Source organism: Chiloscyllium punctatum, chromosome 37 (genome assembly GCF_047496795.1).
Source record: "Chiloscyllium punctatum isolate Juve2018m chromosome 37, sChiPun1.3, whole genome shotgun sequence".
NCBI lineage: Eukaryota > Metazoa > Chordata > Chondrichthyes > Orectolobiformes > Hemiscylliidae > Chiloscyllium > Chiloscyllium punctatum.
The window spans coordinates 65,418,323-65,433,193 of NC_092775.1; the positions used below are offsets into that span (position 1 = coordinate 65,418,323).

Genomic DNA, 14,871 nt, shown 5'->3' on the forward strand with positions numbered 1-14,871 from the left:
TGGGTCTAATTCCATGCTCATTCAGGTAATTTTGGAAAGTAATGTGTCCTCTCTTCATACTGTTTCACTATTCAAATGATTGCAGGTCAGAAATAGCTCCACTTAATTGCACAGTAATAATCCCTTTTGAGTTGAGGCTAAAGCGCTTTTTTTCAACTTTTGCCAATTATTTTAGATGCAAAACAGCTATTTTTTTTGAATATCCATCTCCATTGATATTGACCTCATTTACTGCTGCTCATCTCAGTACAATCAATATAGATGAGCTATTCAAGATTGTAGAATTGTTGCAATTATATTTGATGTTGTATTTAGAGAAGTCCCACAGTGATGTTTTAGATCTTGTGTACTCCTACTAAGAAACAACTAACAGGCAGCATGTGGTTAGGAGTCAGCATGGTACTAACATGGGAGGGAGTGATTTTTACAAATCGCTGGTTTATTCAAGTTGGTTGTGCTATGAAATTAGTACAGACATTGATCTGAACTTGTTTGCTGAGAGTTCCAAATGAGAAACTAGATGGGCTAGTTTTGGAGGTTGATTGTGAACTTACGAGGCAGTGTAACTTAAATGTGACAATCGTCAAAGCATGGAGTCCTGAAGTATGTGCAAAAGCAAAATACCACAGATGCTGGCAATCTGAAATAAAACAGAACATGCTGTAAATTTCAGGTCTGGCAGCATCTGTGGGTAGAAAAATGGAACAAATATTTTAGAATTTTAATTCTGATTTCTTTTTTTCCCTTTTCTGACAAAGGGTCATATTCCAGAAATCATAGGCCTGTTTCCACCCTGTAGGGATTCTATCGGCCCAACAAGTTCACACTGGCCCTCCGAAGAGTAACCTACCCAGACCCATTCCCCTACCTTATATTTACCCCTCATTTATGCACCTAACCTACACATCCCTGAACAGTATGGTCTATTTAGCATGACCAATTCACCTAACCTGTAAGTCTTTGGATTGTGGGAGGAAACCGGAGCACCAGGAGGCAACTCATACAGACATGGGGAGAATGTGCAAACTCCACACACAAAGTCATCCAAAGTTGGAATTGAACACTGTTCCCTGATGCTGTGAGGCAGCAGTGTTAACCATTGAGCCACCGTGCTGCCCTAATGTTAACTGTCTTTCTCTCTACTGATAGTGCTGGACCTGCTTAGCATTTCCTATTCAGAAAAGTATGTCAAATGTACATCAAAATTTTATATTTTTGTGATCCACTGTTTGAAAAGCAAAAGCATCAGTTGATCAATTTTGCTGCTTTGCTGATAGGCTGATAGATTGACTGCTCCATTCTAGAAAATGATTTCTTTGAACAGAATGCTGAGAGTTCAATGGATGTGTGTTTTTAATCTCTTCCTAAAAGTTTAATTTTGTCTCTACTTTACATTTAATGTTCAATGATTTACTGATTAAACATGGATGAAATGTAGAATTTAATCTTGGATGGAATACATAAGTGCTCTCTGCTTGAAAGCAGGGAAAGTTAGTTATATAAGTAATCCCAGCTCAAACTCTTTTTATACCCAGGACTGAGCTATCTGTTCTGTTTCCAAGCAAATAAGGAGAAGGTTCTGAGTGTGACTTGGCACTCTGTTTGAAGGCCCACTCAGTACCAAGAGTTGGGAAAGCAAAAGAGTTAGGTGAGGAGGGGAAGGAGATGCTCGTTTAATTTGCTTTTTCTAAATTTTCACCTCCTAGTAATTAGTTATTTCTCTACTACTGAGAAGTTAACTGGTGATCTACTGAGAAGTTAACTGGTGATCTACTGAGAAATTAACTGGTGATCGGATTCTTAATGAACAGCTTAGGTTCAAAATAGGACTTGAGCTGATGTTAAAGTTTACAAAATATGTAGAAAAGGAAAATAAACAATTGACAGAATAAAATAATTAGAACTCATCAAGGTTGACAGAATGTTGATGTGTCACAGCTGCAGTTTGTGGTATCTCCTGGATGCAAGTGTGATCCAGAGCAAATACGTTCGATCAGCTTCAGTTCAAAGTTTGAGTTGGAGACCTAACTGCAGACACTGCTAGATGGTGGAGTGTAAAAGTTGCCTGGAGACTTGATTCCAGGATGTAGTCACATGCCTGAGGTTAAGGTCTTCTGACTACAGAAACTACAGACCAGTCAGCTGAATGTTTTCTATACAAAAAGTCTTAACTATTATTAAAAAAGTTTTAGTGCAGAATGTGGGGGAAAGATTCAAAGCCATCAGGCACAGTCTACATGGTTTTGTGGATGGGAAATCATGCGTAACCAGTATCTTAAACTTTTGAAGAAGTAACGTGTCATAGGTAAAAGAAAACCAATGAATATATTGTATTGGGATTTCCAGAAGGCACTTGATAAGGAGCCGTATCAAAGTCACTGAAAGCTCATGGCGTAGGCTATAACATAATGCCATAAATAGAAAATTGAATGGTTATGAGTTAACATAGGGCCTCATTAGATTGGCAGGCTGTAACAAGTGTTGTGCCATCAAGGTCAATAGCAGGGCCTCCACCTTTTTACAGTCTGTACAAATTACATGAATGAAGTGACCAAATGTATGGTTGTTAAAATTTGCTGATGACACAAAGATAGGTAAGAAATTCAATCATGAAGAACACATAAGGAAGCTGCAAAGAATATGGGAAGGTTCAGCGAGTTGGCAAAAATCTGGCAAATGGAGTATGACGTGAAACCTATGAAATTTTCAATTTTGTCAGGAATACCCACACAGCTATTCGTTAAATGATAAGAAATTGCAGAGCTCAGTAATGCAGGGGCATGAGTGTCCTAGAGCATGAATCTCAAAAATCTGGTGTGCATCCACACAAAGTTAGTGGGGAAGTTACTGAAATGTTATTATTGAAGGGAAATTTAATAGCAAAGTACGGTTATGCTTGAGTTATACAGGCTGCTGGTGAGATCATGCATACAGTACTGTCTAATATTAGTTGTCTTTATTTAAGGAAGAATGTAAAATCCCTTCAGAGAACATTTATTGGACCAATACTGGGAATGGGTTGGTTTGTCTAATGAGGAAAGGTTGTATGTGCTAGTATTGTATCTGCTGGTGTTTAGAAAAGTGAAAGATAACTTGTTTGTAATGTTCAGGATCTCCCGTGAATTGTGTGCAGTCTTGACAGGGAGTATATATAAAGTGTGTTCCCTGTTGTGGGAGAATCTGGAGCTAAGGTCACTCATTGAAAATGGGAGATTACCCATTGAAGACCGATGAGAAACTGAGTATAATGGGTATTTAGAAATCTCTTCTTCCTTAAGAGGTGGTAGATGCAGAATTATTGAATAATTTGAAAGGCAATGGTAAGTGGATTCTTAATGAGCAAATGGATGAAAAATCATCAGGGATGTGCTGGAATTTTGAGTAATCTGATCAGCCATAACCTTGTTGAACAAGTCCAAAAGGCTTAGTGACCTGCCATTACTCCTAATTGGTACATTTGTGTGTTCCTTTTAGCTGATAGTGATTATAACCCAGCAGAAGATGAGACGCGTGGAAGGCAACCAAATTACAATCGCAACGTCACAACTTCGACCAGTGACCGGCCTCGGAGACGTCCTGGGAGACCTCGCAAAGTTTTGCGGACAGAGGCAATGTCTGGGATTGATGGTAAATTTTTACTTTTTTAAAAAAAATTAATGGCATCACTCACTAGTCCAGCATTCATTGCTCATCTCCAGTTGTTCAGAGGGCAGTTGAGTCAACCACATTGTTGTGCATCTGGAGTTGTGTAAGCCAGACCTAGTAAGGGCAACAGAAGATTGGGGTGATGTGTATATATGATATGAAGATACAAATGGCAGAACTTGAATAAGTTCAAATTAATGGAGGGTACAAGGTGGATCATGACAACATGGAAGCAAACAGATTGAGGAAGTAGCAAGGGTAAGTGACTGACTGTTACAGACTAGAGAGTCTATATTGCTGGATGTTCAACTCCGAGTCCGATATGTTGCTCAAGTTATTTTTAGCTCTTTCGTTACTGATTGTCAACACAAACAATTGTGATGTTGAGAAAGTGGTGAAGGAATGGAATTTTGTACCTTCAGCAAATAATTGGAACTTGGTGTAATTTTTAAAGGGCAGTACATAAATGACAAATAACCATGTAGCTAAAGATAGATCTCAAAGATGGCATAGATTTTAGAAATGGGAAGGAAAAATTCTGTCAAAGTGGACTGAGTAAGTATGAATGAGATGAACAGAATCTCAATTAACTGGACAACGGTGCAGAGAAGTTGGTGGTGATGGATCACTATGTCAAAGGCTGGTGACCGGTAAAAGGTGAAGGGTGATAGTTCACTATGTTAACATCTTGAAGATTACAGGGTAATTATTAGCTTCAATTTGGGCCATTTCAGTGATCTATCAGGATTGAAAACCTGTTGGAGGGTTCAAACATGAAGTTGGAAAAGACTAACCTGAATTTGGGAAGAGCAAACATGTTCAGTTTCTTTGGAGAGGAAAGAAAGGCTAAAATAGGGTGCTGCAGTTGCACATCATGCACAATCCAGACATTTAACCAACTTGTAGCAGCAACAGCAGAGCCATCCTGATCAGCTTCTCCTACTAAAGGCTTCACATCTTCATCTCATACTCCCCACCTTATACCATTCAACATTGTAGTTTCTCATTGGTAATTCAGTAGTGCACAGCCTTAATGTTTTGTTTGACTGTTAATTTGATTCGAGCTCTGCACCCAATCCGTAACAGAGGCTATCTATATTTGATTCCATTTACAGTATATTTCATTTTTGCCTTTGAAACCTACATTTACAACTTTGCTTGGCTTTAGTAAAGCCAAATTAAATATGCATTTATAATAATACCTTTATGACATTCCAAGTGCTTCACAACCAGTGAAATATTCCTGACCAGTTGCACTGTTATAGTCAAGTTGATTCAATGCTAAGTATTAGACAGGTCACATTAGCATATGTGCGCTATCTCTTTGCACAGGATCTGATACATCTGTAAGAGGGAAGAATCAAAATGCCTGATCACTGAATAATAAGGTCTATATTGCATAGTATAACAATTCTGTCTGCAGTATTCTCCACGGCTAAATTTATATGAAACTTGATTGATTGAACTGAAACAAGGAGTGTCAGCTTAAGTGTTTGAAGTGAGATTTGAATCCATCATCTTGCCTCTGACTGAGGTGCTACTATTGAGCCTTAGTTCGCATATTCATTCACTGCACTTCATGTAGTCTTCTGAATTCCTTATACAAACTCTTGCTCATCCAAGACTGTTGCCAGCATTTAATGCTGTGGTAAATTATACTTACCCACAGTTGTGTTTTACAAACCTCCAAATGGGTGGTAGTACAATGATGATAAAATATTTGTCCTTTTTTAATCAGCCTTGTATAAACTCCTCTGGTGTTTCCCAGACTTTCTAATGCTGGTCCATGCTTCAATTTCCTTTCCTTAGCTGCTTCAGCTATTGTACCCTGCACCATGCCAATTTTTCCTAAACCTTCCCGTTTTGTCGAATCTCTTCCCAATTTTAAAGGCCCTCGTCAAAATGACCAAAAACAAAATTCTGTTGCTAGAAATGAGGAACTAAAATAAAAATAAAACACTGGAAGTACTCAAGGATAGGGTGCAAGTGTTAACATATCAAGGTCTATAACTTTGGCCATAGATCTGAAGCATTAATGTTGGTTTTCTCTATTTTTCTATAGATGCTGAGAATTTCAAGCTTTCCTCCCAAAAATCCACCGTTTTAATTGTTTTCTGTTTAAGCCTTGATTGTTAATGTCTCCACCCATTGTCTTATTACGAAACAGGAGCAGAGGTTGAAGCACTTGTCACCTCCCAGTCGAACACGATGGATCTCCAGAGTTCTGAAGCGGCTAGTTCAACTGCACAAGAGAATGGGGATGTGTCAGCAGCCAATGAGATGGTAGTTGAGTCAGGGATCAGTCAGTCTGATTCTGAGAACAAAGACCCATCATCAAACACCAACGAACTACCTTACAAGCATTCGAGACGACGTGGTCGCCCACCCAAAAGGTTTGGCAGGAGGAAGTACCGAGGCTATTTGGGGCGCAGGTAAACTAGTTGATGGCTTGAATTGTTGTCTTATTTTTTTTTAAAAACTTTAAATACTATGCCCGCTGAACAGCATCTTACTCATACCAGTGGAATTTGTTGATGCTGTTTTAATATCAGTACCTGCACTTCTACTTCAGTATCTGTCATGCTACTAACATGAATGCAGCTCAGTAATACTAGATAAGTGATTGTCACGTTTCTGCAAGTACTGTATCTGGTATGTCTGAGTTCAATGACAATAGTCCCTGCCCAACTCCCCATGTTCTGAAAACTGTTAAATCAAAGAAGTTGAAATCGAGAACTTGTAATAATTTAGTGTCATACCTTGTTACACCTTTTAGATGCATTACATGTCTTTCGTTTGGGGAAGGAAGTGCTACCAAGCAATTATCCAATTTCCTTTTCCTCTGACTAGAAAAGAACTTTGAAAAAAGCCACAACTGGAGATTCCTTCCATCTAACTACTCATTTATGACATTTTATGGCAGCTGCCCCTTGTTCACATTCAACGTAAGCAAACTTCTAGAAACTAGTATGGGTGAAGCTACTCTGTTCTGACCACTATCAAAAGATTTCTCAACACTGCTGCCATCTGATGATATTGTTGACAAAGGCTGGTATTTTTGAGTGACAGAATTCCTTTGTTTGCTTCCCTTCTCTCAAGCACAGTTTCTTTCAATATATTGTTTCCAGTTCTCATTTCAATATTCTAACTTCTATGATCACGTTGAAAAGTAGAAAATTCAACGTTGTGTAAAATTTTCTTTCTTTATTTTTCCAGATTGTTACTAAATGAATACTTATGCCTATGACCTAAATTTTAGAAAATTCTTAAAATCTGACTCAATTGGTATGTGTATCCAAAGGTACAATTATTATAGATCCAGTAAGCCCCTAATGAGGCCTCATCACTGTCGGATCTGTGGCTCCCGTTTCCTGACACAAGAAGACTTAAGATTTCATATTGATTCACATGAGGGGAATGATCCAGAACGCTTCAAGTGCATGCAGTGCAGCTATCGGTGCAAGCGTTGGTCATCTCTGAAGGTCAGTGATACCCCTCTAACTTAAACTGTGGCATCGCAACTTCTGTTAAGTTCTGACTTTCTTTTTTAAACCTTAAGAGAACCAAAATTTGGTGTTTCTGTATCTCCCTCTCTCTCCCCAGAGTTTTTCCATTTAAATTCTTTGGTGCATTTATTTCTGAATGTTTTTCTGTGACTTGTTTTTCCTCTTAAAAACTTGGCTGCCAAATGGATATAAGTTGAAAAGTGTGGCACTGGAAAAGCACAGCAGATCAGGTAGCATCCGAGGAGCAGGAGAGTTGACGTTTTGTGCATAAGCCCTTCTTCAGGAATGTAGTTGCATGGGGGGGGGGGGCTTGAGAAATAAATAAGGGTGTGGGGCTAGGGCTAGGGAGAAGGTAGCTGCAAAGCGATAGGTTGGTGGGAGGAATGGAGCATATACGTGGGCAGTTCAAGTACGCGCCGCCAAGTTGGAAGGTTGTATCTAGGATGAGGTGGGGGGAGGGGAGATTTGAAAACTATTGAAGTCGACGTTGACGTCATGTGCTTGAAGGATCCAAGATGGAAGATGAGGCATTCTTCCTCCAGTTGCCCTGGGCCACCTCCACTGCCAAATCCAAGCAACCTGACGACTGGAGGAAGAACGCCTCATCTTCAGCCTTGGGACCCTTCAACCACATGGCATCAATGTCAGCTTCACCTAGTTTCCAAATCTCTACACCCCTGCCCCAACTTCATCCCAGATCCAACCCTCCAAATCAGCACCGCTTTCTTGACCTATCCCACCTGTCCATTTTCTCCCTACCTATCTGCTCCACCATCCCACAATTACCTCCTACCTGCATTCGCCTATCATCTTCCCAGTAACCCCCCCCCCCCCCCCCCCCACCTTTTTTTTTTAATCTTTCAGCACCCTCTCCCTGTAACTGCTGATGAAGGGCTTCTGCCCAAAATGTCCACTGTCCTCCTCAGAAGCTGCCTAACCTGTGCTTTTCCAGTGCCACACTTTTCAATTCTGACTCTTCAGGATCTGCAGTCCTCGCTTTCTCACATCTGAGTCACTAAGACTATCAAACAAAATATTAAAATGTGACCACCAAAATATGTCATTTGCTAGCTGTTTTATCATTGCATTATCTTTTCAGTTCTACCTTGAAGAGGTATTGGACAACATTTGGTCAGTAAACGTAGTGGAAAGTATTTGCATACCTTCTAATGTTGCCCCTGATGTGACATGATTAACTGACATAGTCCATACATTCTTCCTATGCTCTGATTTATTTTGGTTTAATATCTGTAGATTGCACACATTTTAAGTTGTGACATTTTTTGGTCCACATTATACTTTTAATTTGATCCAACTGGACAACAACTTTCAGCAATTTTGTCCCACCATATAGAATTCTGCCTCGTACTTCACTCCTTGCCACCTAAATGCCCACTGTAGCCCTGTACGTTCCTCCTCTCCAAGGCCAAGGTGGTCTTCACTGCAAATAATCCTCTGCCCATCACCTTCCATGCCTTGTCATTCTGTACTGCTTTACACCCCAAACCCCACCTTATACCTCCACTACCACCTCCCCACCCCTAGTACCAACCTTGTCGCAACTCAAACTGTTCTTCTGGCTTCACGCCGTTCCCTCTACCACCCCCACCTCCCACCACACCAGTATATCCACCTGAGCCTCCTATTAAGCCTCCCCACCAGTGTATAGACCAACATGATTGATTGACTGGTGTCTGACCCTCTGACCAAATTTGACACTCACCCCCAAGTCATGACTGACCAGACTCCTGACCACTTTCCTTGCAGCTGCCTGGCTGATGCCTCACAAGTCTCCTGACTGACTGATTGCAAATGTCCTGTAGGCTGGACCTTGATTCACTCCCAGATTGCAGTCTGACTTATCCTCTGTCAGTGATGACCTCCTGTGGATGACTGACCATGGCCAAGGCCCTGGACTGTCCTTGATAGTCCTTGACTGATGGGGCCACCTTACCATGTAATTTCTGACAGCCATTTGTAGCACAGAAATCAAGTCTGCCTTTATATAGAGGAAATCAGCCCTTAACCAAGACTCAAGAGTTGCTTGCTGCAATTGAGGACTTTATCTTGGCTTCTGAAGGTCTGATTTGAAAAGTATGGTGTTGGAAAAAGCACGGGTCAGGCAGCATCCGAGGAGCAGGAGAATCGATGTTTTGGGCATAAGCCCAAGTGAGCTGACAGGATGAAAGACTAATATTGAGGTGCTAACCTGAATAGACATTCCCAGCATTCACACTGTGATGGCAGTTGGAACTGAGTTGAACTAGTCTGGTAGCAAAATGGCTCACAGTTGCTTATCAAAGTAATTCTTCAATGGAAAACTCAAGTCGAGGATGTGCTGTCATGGATGTCAGAATACTCAAAAGGCTTTGCTTAGACACATTGATATCCACCCTGAATCCTGGGAGGCATTTTGCCCAGGATCACTTTACCTGGTGCAACAAAATACTAAAGGATGCAGCTTGTTTCAAAAGTAAATCCATCTCCAAGCTAGTAGTAAATGCAAGGAGAACAAATCCTTTTCCAGCAACTCATCCAAGATGCCATTCATCTGCAGTATCCATCTTCATGTTTGTCGTAGACCTGGGTGCAGCTCAGCCTTGGCACTCAACTACATACCCACTGGAATGTGGTTGCACACCCCAGACAATGGATAATAGGTATCTTTAGCTTGAAAGATCAACATACATTTTTATCCTGAGTTTTTTTTTGGGGATAAAGGACACACAATTTATAAACATGAATTCACAGCTGGACTGCATCATAATGAGACTAAGGTGAGGACTGCAGATGCTGGAGATTAGAGTCAAGAGTACTGGAAAAGCAGAGTAGGTCAGGCAGCATCAGAGGAGCAGGAGAATCAACATTTTGGGCAAAAGCCCTTTATCAGGCATGTTGTGAGTCAATTGGGAGGGAGTATAAGATGCAATTTATTTTTCTGGTACATTATTTAATTATAATGACCTCACCCCTTGTCAAACAGGAGCACATGTTTAATCATGTGGGAACAAAACCATACAAATGTGAGGAATGTGATTATACAAGTGTGTACAAGAAAGATGTCCTCAGGCACTCCTCTATTCACACTAAGGAGAGGTAAGCAAAACCAGAAATCTGTGCCTCACCTCGACCCGGTAGCGGTGTGTTTTGAGAATTTGTTTTCCTATTGTGATCTTCAAACTTTAAATTTCAGCAAAAGAATGAGTAAATATTTGAAGGTGCTACCATGAAATACAAATTAAATTATTTTAATTCTGACTGTTCATCAACTCCGTTTGAATAGAGTTCAGTTCATATGGAAAAGAAGTTGAAACTAGTTGCAGGTCATAAATAACACTGACTAAAACTAATTAATATAAATCATCAGTGAAAAAAAAATCATAAATGATATGCAAAAGAGTGATGCTGGAAAGGATTTGGAAGTGAAACAAACCACTCTAGGTTTTATTGTTTCTATCTCCTTTTTTCTACTGGTCTTTCTTTCTAAGCAGAATTTTCTGCTGACTGAAATGGGAAGAGACTTGGACAGGATAGGAGACATACCCATACCTCTTGCTTTTCCACCTCCAGTGTTAATCCTTGATCGACCTCCTGTACTTCCACCAATTAATCCCTCAATTAGAGTGACCTGTAGGTGGTCAAGGAACTGAATTTTTCACAAAGGGATGCCCATTTGGAACCAGTTCCTTGCTTTTCTCTCCCTGTGACCCCCCCCCCCCCCCCCCCTCCCCCCCAGTCCAAGACACCAACCAAGGGTGGTTGATTTGTCAGTCATTCCTGCAACAACCAGAACTCTTCCAAGACTGCTGAGTTGAGGCTTTACAGGCTTCTGATGTGGCTGGCAGTTCTTGCCACAGCATGTTAATTCCTATGGTAAGACTGTGTGTTTGGTGGCTTTACTCATCCCTTGCCTGATTTTAGTTCGTTGACAGGATGTGGACATCACTGTGTGGGCCAGTATCTGTACCCCAATCCCTAATACTCTGGAGCAGGTGATGTTGCAATGCTGCCTTGAACTTACAATCCTTAGATTTACACACACTGTGCTATTAGAGAGGGAATTCCAGGATTTTGACCTTGTGATAGTTAAAAAGTGATATTGTTACAGCCAGGTATGTGTGGCTTGTACGGAAACTTGCAGGTTGACGTTTTCCCATGCATTTGTTGCCCTTGTCCTTCTTGATGGTAGAAGTCACACAGTCGCGAAGTAACCTTGGTGAGTTATTGCAATGCATCTTGTAGACAATCCATGCTGCCACCATTGCATGTAAGCGATGAAGGGAGTGAAGTTTGAAGGTAGTGGATTGGTTGCCAGTCAAGCAAGTTGTTTTTTGTTCTAGGTGGGATCAAGCTTCTTAAATGTTGTTAGAACTGTGCTTTTCCAGGGAAGTGGAGTCTTCCAATATAATCTTGAATTGTGCCTTGTATATGATGGGCAGATTCTGGGGAGACAGGATTTCTAGTCACACACCTGCCCTTGTAGCCATGGTATTTGCATGGTACTTCAGTTTAGTTTCTGGTCTGTTAACCCCGAGGATTTGGTAGTGGGGATTCAGCAATGATAATACCATTGAATGTCAAGGGGTGATGGGTAGATTCTCTCGCCCTTGTCTGGGCTTGAATGCCATGTGCTACTTCTCAGTCCAAGCCTGTATATTGTTCACATCTTATTACAGATGAACAAAAACTACTCCAGTATCTGAAGAGTTCTGAATAGTGCTGCACATTATGCAGTCATTTCTCCTGATGAATAGAAAATCATTGAAGCAGCTGGTGCCATACTTGGGTCTGGGAATTTGAGATGATTGACTTTCACTTAAAGTTCTTTTAAGGAACTATTCCCTTGATGGATAAGCTTTTGGGTTTTATTTTTGCTCCTCACCTATAGTCTTGATGGTCAGAGAAACATGAGGGAAAACAGTGTTGCTCACTATTCTAATAAAATTCAGAATAGGTCTTTCAATAAGCTTACCTTTAAACAGCTGCCACTGGCTACTTTTTAAGATTATGGATGGCTTGTATTTGAGTGCAGTAATGATAATCAAATATCAACCATACAAAATGTTGTGTAGAGGAGCGAAATTTGTGTAATCTATTCAAGTTCATCTACTGGTATGCTCAGTTTCGAGCATTTTGAGTCTATTAGAACATTTTGAATGTAAAAATGTGTTTAAACTTGCCCTTTTAGAATATTTTATTTCAGCGTGACCTTTCTTCTTTTTTCCAGGAAGAAGAAAGCGGATCTGGTGAGTCTTCATGAAATATTGACCAGACATTCATAGAACATTAAGTTCACTAATTAGGTGCTTAGAAAGAAACAAGTGAATGAATTTATTACTTTGGAGTTTTTGCCTTTCTTATTATTACCATTTACTACAGTGTTACCACTTATCAAATCTGACTGGGTGAAGCAGGCTATTTGGTTGTGGCTTTAGTTTTGATGTTTGCTTTGTTAGCCATGCATTGAATTATAAATGTGGCCATTGAGACCTAAATAGCTTAAACAAAATGGATCTCAGGTTCACACCTCAAAACATTGGCCTGTAACTCTGCTGTACATTCTTTCAGCCCTAAAGGATTCATGCCAGTGTTTTATGCTGCACACAAGTCTCCTGTCACTCTGTTTGACCCTGTCAGCATATCCTTCTATTCTTTTACCCCATTTGTATTTATCTAGTTGTCTTTGAAATGTTTCAATACTATTTGTTTTAACAACTCATATCCTCTGAATAAAGTGGTTTCTCCTGGATTACCATGACTTCTATGACAAACTCCTGTCCCACTTTAATGAACAATTCACTTAACAATTGGCTGGTCTTGCTCAAAATTTAGAAGGAAATCCCCAAGAAAATGTAATGAGAATGTGACATTTTAGATTGTTGATTTGTGTTGGAGTAATATAGGTCGATTGCCTGACTAGTAATCCAAAGGCCCGGAGGGAGACTGAATGTTAAGATCCTGAAGTGGAAGATTAAGAATTTGAATTCTGAAGCCTTCAGTTGACATTCAATTTAAAGAAATAAAATTGCTATTTCCTTACCCAGTCTAATCTGTGTCTCCAGTTCTATACCTACACCAAAATGGTTAACTCTTAGCTGGCTAGACCACACCAGGGTACAGTTATCTAGTTGTATAAATCATTATAAAGAATGCCACACAGATTGCAGTAGCTCACGAAGATGATCAAACCACGACAAATGCCCACTTAAACACTGCAGAACTGAATAATCAAACAGCAATTTATTTTTGTCCTAAACAAGATGTAACTTTAGGGGATGCACTGTATAACACTAGGCTAAAACCATGCAGTTTTACCTAATGTACGACACCTTTGTGTTGTTCACGCGAAGCAGTTTCAGATGATTTAAAAATATTGTACAGGCTTGCACTCCAATATCTCTGCTTTTTAAAATCTAATATGGGAGTTGTTGTAATATTTCTAGCATACTTCCATAAGCTAAGGAAGATAAAGAAGAAACGTTTTATTATGACTGATACCAAGGTTTGGCAAAATGCGGTTGTCAATCATAAATTCTGGCCCAAGTTCTAATCATCATAAGTTTATAATTTTAAATATTATAGTTGATGTTTCAGATTTCTTTTAACCACTGTGATAAGCAACTTGTGACATGCAACTGATTTCCTTGACTTGTTCATACTTAAATAGGACAGCTCAAAGCAGGATGTTTTTAAAAAAAGGGCATTTTAATTTTTTTAACGGTTCTTGCATTTTAAAAAGTTACTAACTTTTGACTTCCTACATTTTGAGTTGTGGGGTCCCTTCCAAATGCAAAATAATTGCCCTGATACCTGAGTAATTGTAGATTATCATAGAATGATTTAGCGTACATGGAAGCCATTTTTCTTATGCCCATTCATGATGTCCAAATGCCAGCATTTGAAGAAGGGTTACACACGAAACATTGACTTCTCTACCTCCTGATACTGCCTGGCTTGCTGTGTTCTTCCAGCCTCCTGCCTGTCTACTTAGAGTTCCAGTATCTGCAGTTTTCTTTTGTCTCTAGCCTTCTTCAAAAAGGCTGACCTCACACTGATTGTAGTCACAAATTCTAGACTCCTCAGTTGGGTAAAAGACCTTTCAGTAGCTAAATGTCAAGCCTGAAAAGTGTTCTGTGTTTTGATATGAGAGTCCTCCTTTATTCTAAACTCAATAGCATATAGGCACCATTCTGAATCTCAAATCAACCTAGTCTATTTCTCATCCCTTTCAAAGTATGGCGTATCTTTCTCCATGTTAACTCGCCAAGTCTCTTTGTAGGTCTGGTCTCATCAAAGCTCCATATCTTATCTGTGTAACTTCCTTTATCTTTGTTTTCCATTTTCTTTTGTAATAAAGGCGAACTTACAATTTGCCTTTCTAATTATTGCCTGTAAGTTAACTTCACATCTCCTGTACAAAGGTATCCAAATCCTCTGAACATTGATTACTAGGTCTGTCAAGTTTTTAGGAAGTCAGAAGTCACGTGACGCCAGGTTATAGTCCAACCTGAGGGGATGATTGCACAGATATGCACAAGATAGCACACAATAACAGAAGATAGTTCTTGCATTGGCTAAGAGGAAAACAGTCAAACTGATAATAAACAAGTCAGTTTTTTACGCAATGATTGATTGTAATGTGGAATGGGTTACTGAGTAAAGTGATAACCCTGTAAACACCTTTTTTAATTGGGAGCTGCAGTAGGGTTGGTAGGTTGGA

At 39.8% G+C, this 14,871-nt stretch overlaps 1 protein-coding gene across 5 annotated transcripts in view; it reads left to right on the plus strand.

Annotated features, from left to right (window-relative positions):
• The window catches only part of znf335 (zinc finger protein 335), a 73,090-nt gene that overhangs the window by 15,155 nt on the left and 43,064 nt on the right, over positions 1 to 14,871 (plus strand). For all 5 annotated transcript variants that reach the window (XM_072556942.1, XM_072556941.1, XM_072556943.1 and 2 more), the window contains 5 exons: positions 3,475 to 3,627; positions 5,813 to 6,077; positions 6,947 to 7,127; positions 10,135 to 10,247; positions 12,379 to 12,397. In XM_072556942.1, coding sequence (XP_072413043.1) covers positions 3,475 to 3,627; positions 5,813 to 6,077; positions 6,947 to 7,127; positions 10,135 to 10,247; positions 12,379 to 12,397 — 731 coding nt within the window. The remainder of the gene's footprint in view (positions 1 to 3,474; positions 3,628 to 5,812; positions 6,078 to 6,946; positions 7,128 to 10,134; positions 10,248 to 12,378; positions 12,398 to 14,871) is intronic.